The sequence below is a fragment of the Theropithecus gelada genome, chromosome 5, assembly GCF_003255815.1.
Source record: "Theropithecus gelada isolate Dixy chromosome 5, Tgel_1.0, whole genome shotgun sequence".
NCBI classification, from domain to species: Eukaryota; Metazoa; Chordata; class Mammalia; order Primates; family Cercopithecidae; genus Theropithecus; species Theropithecus gelada.
The window spans coordinates 142,890,512-142,900,810 of record NC_037672.1 but is presented as its reverse complement, the minus strand read 5'-3'; the positions used below and the strand labels follow the sequence as shown (position 1 = coordinate 142,900,810).

Here is a 10,299-nt window from a genome sequence, read left to right as displayed (position 1 = left end):
GGGGATTGTCCAACTGCACTCCAACCTGGGCGACAGAGTGAGACACTGTCTAAAAAAAAAAAAAAAAAGAAAGAAAGAAATACTTTGTTTATTCACTTGTTTGTTTTGAGTTTGTGTTTTGTCAAGATTAGGAAAGTTGCTTTAAATGTAAATATTAGCTGTTGTATCTTTCAAGAATGTTGGGACATCTTCATCACTGCTTGGTAGGATTAGAGCCTGAGTTGACTGTTTCTTTAGCCTTTGGCACACTTACCTCTTTGCACACTCACCTGTTTCAGCACATTTGGAGGGGGAATATTCTTGCTCACTGAGGGTGTGGAGGGGGTTAGGAAATTAAGCTTTGCTTTTGGAACTTTGCCAGTAGATGTGCTAAATTCTTTAGGTATTTGAATCTCCTTTTGACCAACTGCAACAAAGAAGAGGCAGAATGGGAATGAAGAGATTAGAGTACAGGAATAATGAGTACTCACCTCTTAATGATTTATCTGAAGATAAAGAGTGAATACTGTCCTTATCTAAGAGAATCCCTTGCTGATTTCTGATTCAAGAGGCTGGCAGGAAGGACGGGGAATGGAAAGGGGGTGAGCAGCTGCTCAGAGCTCTCTAGAAGTCATCATTCAGAGGTTCTGTCTGCAGATTGTGCAGTGGAGCCTTGCAGAGAAGCACTGGGCCAGCTGAGAAATTTGGGGTTCTTGGTTTCTGCATTAGCTCTATGTGGTCGTGTGCCTTTGATTCAGCCAGTAACCTTTACTTAATGTATTTAATAGTCTGAGTAAAATGACAAGATTGAATGTGTGGTTGTAACTTCTTGTGGTTCTCAAAACCTAGATTTTATGTATTTTGTTAGGTGACCCTGCTGCATTAATTTGGAACCATTCTTGATTACCTTGAGCTACTCTATTATGACACACATATGACCTAAAAGTATTTAAATTTGAAAAATATATTTTCCCATTACTTCACTTAATGAGTGTACTTCATTTGATAGTAAAGATTAAAGAAAAGATTCTTTGAGCAGATATTCAACAAATTCTTACTGTAGGGATTTTTAAACTTTTGACTTACTACTTTATAGGATACTTCCTATGTGATTCTACTGAAGGATGAGATGTTTAATCTGAAATCCAGAAAGGTGGTTTGCCAAAGAAACATAAAATTAGCCCTATTGTTGAAATTGATGTTGACTGCTTGGTGTTTGGTAAAAAGCATCTCTCCAAGAAGCCACTGGAGAAATGATGAGTTTAGGGTTGCCGCCAATTTCAAGAAAGATGAAAAATGTTGAAATCAAGTGGGAAGAAGGAAATGTGGCAGATCACAAAGAACCAGACTGTTTTTAACAGAGAAAATTCAATTTCTTCTGCTTTTTTCCCAGCAAATTCCATTTGATATTTTACATTTTCTTGATAACTTAATAAAGAATCTCAGGAAGGAGTTGCAGAATTTTAGCTTCGTGAAAGAGAATTTGTCATTTGTGACATTTCTTCTCTAAATAGCATGGGAAGATCAATGTATTAGTGTGTAGTTCATGCATTACTAGTTCTAGTTATTTCTATTTCAAACAGAAACAGCATGTTATATGGCAAAACTTCATGCAAGGAGGGATTTTGGCTCAATCCCGACACATACATTGAACTCTACTAGGGACCAGACATTGTGCTAGGCACAGTGTGGAATATGTAGATAATAAAATACAATTCCTGCCTTCTAGGAGCACCACTTTAGAAGGAAGCCAACCGTAGACAGATAATTTAGAGTAATATAAAATCAATATAAACAAAATATGAGAATGTTGGCTCTGCAATAAAAATATGTACCTAATTGGGTCACTTCTCACCCCTTGCAGTCCTGAGCTGAGCCTTCATAATCCCCACCTGGGTTCTAGCCTCCTAGCTGGCCTCCTGGTGCTCATCCTTGTAGCTGGAGTCTGTTTTCCACACAGCAGCCAGAACAATGCTTTAACAACATAAGTCATGTCATAATACTCCCTTGCCACAAACCATCCAGTGGTCCCCAGTTTTGCCAAATTCGGAAGATGTACCTGCAGTTCACAACATCCTGTGGATCGGCGTGACTCCAATCCTGCACCACAGTGCGTGCGCACATGCACACACACACATGCATACGCAGTCATACGCATGCTTACACACACTCACTCATGGTATTCTCTGACCTCCTGTGTCACTGCTCTGACCTCACTCACTGCACTCCACGCACACTGGCTTCAGTGCTGCTCCATGGACGTGCCAGCCATGTTCCCACAGCAGGGCCTTCACAGTGACTCTCCGTCTGCATGGCCAGTTTCTCACTTCCTCCAAGTCTTTACTCAAATGTCACCACTTCTGTGAAGCTCCACCTTGACCACCTATTTAAAATTGCAGCTCTCTTCCCACCCATTACTCCCCATCCTCCATGTCCTGCCCTATGTGGTTTTCCATGGACTTATCACCCTCTGGCATGCTATGTTATTTACCCATTTATTAATTTTGTTTGACACTTGTCTTCCCCCACTGGAATGTAAGCTCCAAGAAGGCAAGATCTTAGTTTTGTTCATTCTGACTGAGAGTTCCAGGGAGAATTGTAAGGAAGAAACCTTTGAGCTGGGTGTCAAAGGGTAAGTAGAATTAGACAGTCAGCTTTTCTGGGGAAAGACATTTCAGATAGAAGGAATATCGTGAGAAAAGTGGCAGGGCTCGTGAATGCCCCTAGAATGGCAAGGAGCCTGCCTAACTGGTGCATGGGAGTGCTATGGGAGTGGTAGCGGTGGATCGATAAATAGAAAATAACGAAAAGAGACTCTTAGTGGAGGGAGAGAACACATTCCTAATCGCTGCCTGTAATAACATGGCAAGCATGATGATAACTGGAGTTGAGGACCCTAAAATAGGTAGCATGCATAACATGGGAGATACTGTCACAGTCAGAAGTCAGAAATGTGAGTAGTGTTTGCTAATGAAGTCTGATTTTATACAGTACTTGACTGTTTTCAAAACATGATCACACGCTTATTATGATTTAAGCTTCATAACAACTGATGGAGTGAGTTAAGCAGGTATTATTTACATTTTTGATAAGCTTTTTAAAAAATGAATTGCATCTTAGATTGGAGGAAGTGGATTCTCAAACCAGCTCAGTGACTCGCCTAGAGTCATGGAGTTGGAAAGTAGGGAAGCGCTTCCCACTGTCTGTGTCTCATGGTCTGTGTCCCACTATGCCAGGCTGCCTCTCTCATTCTGTCACAGTGCTAAACATACTGTGCTGGTTTTTCACAAGGTTATAGGCTTCTTTCCATTCCCTCCATTCCCTGAAAACAGCAGTTTCTTCATCCAATTACCTCTTTACCATATCTATTTTTCTTTTTCCTTCTTTTCCATTTCAGCTTATCTGGACTACTTGGGTACGTTTTTACCTTTGCCTGTTTGGCATTTTTTACTTTTTTCAGGCTTCTGCCAAGTCTCTCTGACATTCTGTTAAGGCTGTTGCCACCTTTCATTTGGTTCTTGGGTGGAAGGGAAGAGAAAGCATGTCATCAACTCCATTTGAATGTCTTGAGACTTACTTATTGTTCACTTTGGGAGTAAACCTGATCTTCTTAATTCTCCCCAGATGTTAGTAGGCAGGAAGAGGCGGAGGGAGAGCTCAGTGAAGGAGAACACTGGTATGGAAACTCTTCAGAGACTCCGTCAGAAGCATCCTTTGGGGAAGTCCAGGAGAACTATAAGTTGTCTCTGGAGGACCGGATCCAGGAGCAGTCCACGTCCCCCGACACCTCCTTGGGAAGCACCACTCCCAGCAGCCACACACTGGAGCTGGTGGCACTGGACGGTGAGGTCCTGCGAGACTCACTGCAGTGTCAAGATCACCTTTCCCCGGGAGTGTCTTCTTTGTGTGACGATGACCCAGGCTCCAACAAGCCCCTGAGCAGCAACTTGAGGCGGCTGCTGGAGGCTGGTTCCCTCAAACTCGATGCTGCAGCCACGGCCAATGGCAGAGTGGAGTCCCCCGTGAACGTTGGCTCGAACCTCTCCTTTTCCCCACCTTCCCACCACGCCCAGCAGCTCAGTGTTCTGGCCAGGAAGTTGGCCGAGAAGCAGGAACAGAATGACCAATACACTCCAAGTAACCGTTTTATATGGAATCAAGGTAAGTGGTTGCCAAACTCAACCACCACCTGCAGCTTGTCTCCGGATTCAGCCATCCTAAAACTGAAAGCTGCAGCCAATGCCGTTCTGCAGGACAAATCTCTCACCAGGACTGAGGAGACCATGCGATTTGAGTCCTTTTCCTCCCCTTTTAGCTCCCAGTCTGCCAGTTCTACCTTGGCCGCTTTGTCCAAGAAGGTCAGTGAGAGAAGTTTGACTCCCGGTCAGGAGCACCCTCCACCGGCCAGCTCCTTCCTTTCCTTGGCTTCTATGACTTCCTCAGCGGCCCTTCTGAAGGAGGTGGCAGCAAGGGCTGCGGGCAGTCTTCTGGCTGAGAAGTCATCGCTGCTGCCTGAGGACCCTCTACCGCCCCCGCCTTCAGAGAAGAAACCAGAAAAAGTCAGTCCGCCACCTCCACCACCACCTCCACCACCTCCACCACCACCACCACAATCCCTGGAATTATTATTACTCCCAGTTCCTAAGGGAAGAGTTTCTAAACCCTCCAATTCAGGTATGGCATCTTTTCTTTCAATCATCGTGTAAGTCCTCCAGACTATAAACCATGGTGTCTTATTCGTTGCCTTTTTCTGTTGGGTTCCCCATCTGATCTGAGGCAGGAATAGAAAGCAAGAGCACAACAAAAATACTTTAAGTAAGCAGCATAGTAGTCTTTCATGTACGTATTACACAAAGACTTCACAAATAGCTTCACTTTTGAAAGGTAATGAATAATCTTAGAGACACGCAGCATTCCCTCCCTTTCATACAAATGATTTTTTTTTTTCTTACTAAGTTCAGACTAGGTCCATACAAGATATATTTAATGGGAGAAGATCAAAGCATCTTTGTCATGGAGTGCATGGCATCACTGAACATAGGGGAAAAAAACCCACTGCTTTTGAAATAGTGGACAAGGGAGAGCCCACACTCCTGCTGCCTCCATCACAAATGGACTTTTGTACAATCAGGAACTACTCTGCCCTAATTTATCACAGCATATACTTTTATGTTAGCATTTTTATTACTTTTTGTGGAATTTAAGCCCTTTTCACGTATCCTATTCTTCTAAAATTTCTTGTCCTATAAGAACTCTAAAAAAGATTGTCAATCAAACATAATCAACACATTTCCTGTGAATGCTTTATTTAATTCAAAGACAATCCAATTTTGAAGGAATATGCATGTGGAAAATTTGAATCCTAAGGTTTTTCTAGTGGAGGCAGTCTTTCCAAAGGAGAAATCGCTGTCATATAGGACCTTAGCATTCACAATTATTCATCTTTTTAGGGAGAAATTTAGTCACTTGAATTCTCACAGTGGAAACACTATTTCTTGTTCTGGTTTGCTTTAAAATTGTGTGCATGATAAATACACGCTCCTGGGGATGCATGTTGGGGTTTCAGATGTCTCTTAAGGATATCCTGCCAGACTGGAGCAGGAAGTAGGCTATGTGCATCCTCATCGGTACAAACATTGCCATTGTGTGTATCTAGCCAACTTTTGATTATTTTCAACAACAGTGATGAAGAGGGTTTGGAATGGCAAATAATTGACTGAATGATCATAGTTAACATCAATTTGATGCATTTATGACAACTTTCCATTTAAATGGCTGAGTGAGCTATATGCGCTAATTACAGTTACTTCAAAACTTGAGTCAACAGCAGAAGACAACGAGGAAAATGGGTATCTGGGACTCTTATGACTCTCAGTGATTCAAACTGTTCACTCCAGAGTTTCTGAAATGTCAATAAAATCCTAGGATTGTCTATCAGTTCTAAGTTCTGTTTCTCCTCTCTTCTCACCTGCCATCTGGTGAAATAAGGAGAGAAATGGGTAAAATTAGGAAATAAGGAGAAGAGCGAAGGAGGCTGGGGTAATTTTACATTGGAAAAAAATCACTCTTGACTTATAGAAATTTCATTTAGGGATAGCGGTAGAAAGAGAGGTATGGCTATATATAAAAAAATTTTAGGCCAGGCACAGTGGCTCATGCCTGTAATCCCAGCACTTTGAGGGGCCAAGGCAGGTGGGTCACATGAGGTCAGGGGATCGAGACTAGCCTGACGAATATGATGAAACCCCGTCTCTACTAAAAATACAAAAATTAGCCGGGCATGGTGGTGTGCACCTGTAATCCCAGCTACTCAGGAGGCTGAGGCAGGAGAGTTGCTTGAATCTGGGAGGCAGAAGTTGCAGTGAGCTGAGATCCTGCCACTGCACTCCAGCGTGGATGAGACTCTGTCTCAAAAAAATAAAAATTTAAAAATGAAAATAATAATTATATATATATTCTGCATATCTAGTTATTCAATAAATGTGTGAATGGTGTTTCTAGTAGACATTCAAGTGGACATTTGTTACTTGGAAAAGCTTATACAGAATTAATAATAAACTTTAGTTGATTGAAGACTTGGAAGGAAATGACTGATAAAACCATGTTTCCTGAAATCCGAACTGTAGTAGCTTTGTCATATTAAAGTAGTCTCGGGTATAACCAGCAATAGTTGTGAATATAATTTTTTTCGCTCAAACAACTAGATACATGTAAAGATGAGAAAGAGGTCATGAGCTTCCAGTGAATGGTAGACTTTTTGTTTGTTTTGTTGTAGGAAATACACCTCAGGGAAAAACTATGTTCCTTTTTTGTTTAAATGCACTTAATCTATGCCAGCAACTCAGTGGGGTTCTCAGAATAATTGAATATAGGAGACTATAAGAAATCGTTTCTTACTTTGCTTTTTACTAAATTTATTATATTGCTGAAACACTTAATATTTTAATCAATGGATGTTCAGAATGTTCAAACTGAAAGAGGAGGGAAAGGAACTTCTCAGCTTTGGGTTATAGAACCCTGCGCTGATTGACTTGTACGTGAGGCCTCCCCACCCCAACTCCCCCATTTCAACATGCTTCTGTTCACAGTCTAAGACTTGAAGAAGCAGCTTCATTGGCAGAGTAATTTTATTTAAAAAATCTTTCATTTTGTAAAACTCATGCATGAGGAAAGATCACTGCCAAGAAATTGAGGGTCCTTGAAATTGTTACCCAAAAAATATTCCATATGTCCACGTGGACACATCCTGCGTTCAAGTTCTGTTTGTTATTGCATGGATTGGAAACAGAAGAGGGGATGCCCTCACTCTTTTCAGTTAAAGTGAATGTCATCACTTCCCAGCAGCCTAGCTAGATTATGGGTTAATAAGGAGTTCATAGATTATCTAATTTTGTTATTTGTCTTTGTATCATGGGTACACGATTTGGTGTTACTGGGGATCCCTGATTTTGGCATCTGAGGAGTGGAAGGAAAGGTGGGTCATCTCCATCTGTCCCCTCCACCCTCCCCAACTCCCTTTTCTTCTCTCTCCCTCCCTCCCCCACCTTCCACACATTGTACTGTTGGTTTGGGGGCCACCTGGGGCTGGATTGGGATGTACCTTCAGTTTACCTAAGAAGCATTATGGAAATGTGGTGAGAGCCATCACCCCTGTTTCAGAACATTTGTCATTATTATTCTTTCCTCTTCCTTAGAAGGAAATCTTAGTTTAATTCAAAATACATAGGTGCAATGGCCTCTCACAGCAGGGAAAAGAGTTTCTGTTGCCTAATGACTTAAGTAAACAAATAATAACCACCCCCAAGAACAACAACAAAAAGCCACAAAAATAAACTACACACCATCCTGATTTCAGGCAGGGCTTTCATTTTTAAAAAGCGATTTCTCAAAATGTGCAAAAAAAGAAAAGGCATATAAAGTTGATTCTTAAGTTACAAAGAGATATGTTCTAGAAAAGCTGATTCTGCCTTGAGTAATTTAGACACCAGCATTTCTTTGACCTTCTTTAGGTCAAGGGAAGTCCAAATCGTGAACAAAAAAAATCGTCTTTTAGGTTTGGCCTTATTCTTCTTTTTTGAACAGGATTCAGTGGTTGCCAGGTCATGGTGTATTTAATTCCTTCAAGAGTCCACCACTCGATAGCCTTTCCGCCCTGCAAGAGAGACGTGACACTTGAGGGGGAGGTTTCTTTCATGTGACCCTACGCCCCCAGCACATGCTACACAGCTCCTCTGAAAGGGGACACGATAGAGGGAAGATTATGTCCATTTGCTATAAAGATAAATGTCACACATTGACTGAATTCTCTTTGAAGCTACTGTTCTGTTGCAGCTAAGAATAAAATAAATGGTTTTTATTTTAAAGACAAAGTTTCTTGTAGAAGGCCAACAAGATTCCCAGGATGCCATACTCCTGGTTAAAAGAAATAACAGGGAGGGTTTCAGAGAGAGGGTCTCCAAAACATCTTATTGTACTGAATAAAATGTAAATATTCTTAGAAGCAAACCTGGTCTCATACAGCTGAGAACTAAGAATATTTCCTGTGGGTCAATACATAGCGGGTTTCTGGCTGCTGTTTTCTTTAATATTTATGTGATGTTATTAAAATTATTGCAAAAGCATACAAAGTCCAGAGAGGGAGATCACCTCTCCTGATACTCCCATTAGGCCCATGGTTATTATAGTAAATCTTTTGTTTGTGACAGTCTCGCTCTATAGCCCAGGCTAGAGTGCGGTGGTGCAATCTCGGCTCACTGCAGCCTCTGCCTCCCCGGTTCAAGCAATTCTTGTGCCTCAGCCTCCTGAGAAGCTGGGACTACAGGCATGCACCCCCACACCCGACTAATTTTTGTAATTTTAGTAGAGATGGGATTTCGCCATGTTGGTCAGACTGGTCTCGAACTTCTGGCCTCAAGTGATCCACCCTCCTCAGGCCCCCAAAGTGCTGGGATTACAGGCATGAACCACAGGGCCCGGCCATAAGTCTCAATCAGCCTTAATCTGAGAATGATGCCACACGTGAACCTGTTTAGAAAATTCACTTTTTAACAAAGATTTTTAGAACTGTCCGTCGTTCATCTCAATTATATTTTTGCAGTGATTTAAACTTAGTATGGCTGTAGATATCAGACTTCTCTGAATATTTACTAGTTAAAATAGGCATTAATAAAGTCTGCATCCATAATAACAGATAAACCCAGGGACATCCATTGCTAATCTAGGTTGTTTTTGTTGCCATGAAATAGCATTTGAGACACATGACAAGGCAATTCTGTTAAAAGATTTAAAATCCATGTGTATTGTTAGGAAGGAAGATGGGTCGTCATCCTACACAGATGTGCACCGGTAGTGTTAGTAGGTCCAGAATGAAGACCATGATAATGCACAGATTATGCAGACCCAGGGTCACCAGGCATCTTGAACTCTTAAGTTTATGGTAAGGTCTATATGCAGAAACTATCCAATTGCAAGTTATGTTGACCTGCTGCAAATCACCACATAGGATTGAACAACAGGAAGTTTGATTTCAAAGCCTACAAAACAGTTACATTTGTTTTTAAAATACCTTTGTGTTAAAGCGGTTAAGCTACTACAACCCTCCATGATTTAAAAAAAAAAATTTTTTTTTAGCCCAATGAAGTTTTGTTGTTGTTTTGGGGATTTATGCATAGGCAATAGGGTAGAGCAGCAAACCAGAAGTGAAGAGATGAGCTGTAATCTCAGTTCTGCCACTAACTAGTAGAGAGACTCACGGCATACCACCTCAGTTTAGTATCCTCATCTGTAAACAGAGCTGGATGATCGGCAAGATCCTTTCCTGTTTTAGAATTCCTTGCTTATATTTACTGCTCAGTGTTTTAAAACTCTGTTTATTAACTCAAAACAGACTTTTTTCCCCCTAATTTTTGAGTTTAATGTTGCTTCTTAAAATTCGCTATCAAGCTTCCCACAAGATCATCTCTGCTTTGGGCAGATCTTGTTCATTATAAATAGTTCAACATATATCACTGTACTTTATTAATGATGTAGTCATACCATATGCATTTTTAATATAAGCTGCTCCAGGTTCATTTTTGGAAATAGCTGAGGTCTAAGTACATGAACATTTACCTGTTTATCCATCCATTCATTTAGAATGTGTATTGGGGCACTATGTGAAAGGCATACACACACTCTTGGCCTAACACAAGTTCCACTGGGACTTACTGGCAGCCTCCTGCATCTTTTCCTTTCATTTCTAGCCCTCATTTCACTTCTCTCTATTCCCTTAACCCAACCTTTTTCATTTAATCTCCTTATGGTCTAACACACACTTATTGA

At 41.2% G+C, this 10,299-nt stretch overlaps 1 protein-coding gene across 3 annotated transcripts in view; it reads left to right on the top strand.

Moving 5' to 3' along the window:
* The window catches only part of ZNF827 (zinc finger protein 827), a 175,112-nt gene that overhangs the window by 32,741 nt on the left and 132,072 nt on the right, over positions 1-10,299 (top strand). For all 3 annotated transcript variants that reach the window (XM_025386277.1, XM_025386278.1, XM_025386279.1), the window contains exon 2: positions 3,604-4,653. In XM_025386277.1, the coding sequence (XP_025242062.1) occupies positions 3,604-4,653 (1,050 nt within the window). The remainder of the gene's footprint in view (positions 1-3,603; positions 4,654-10,299) is intronic.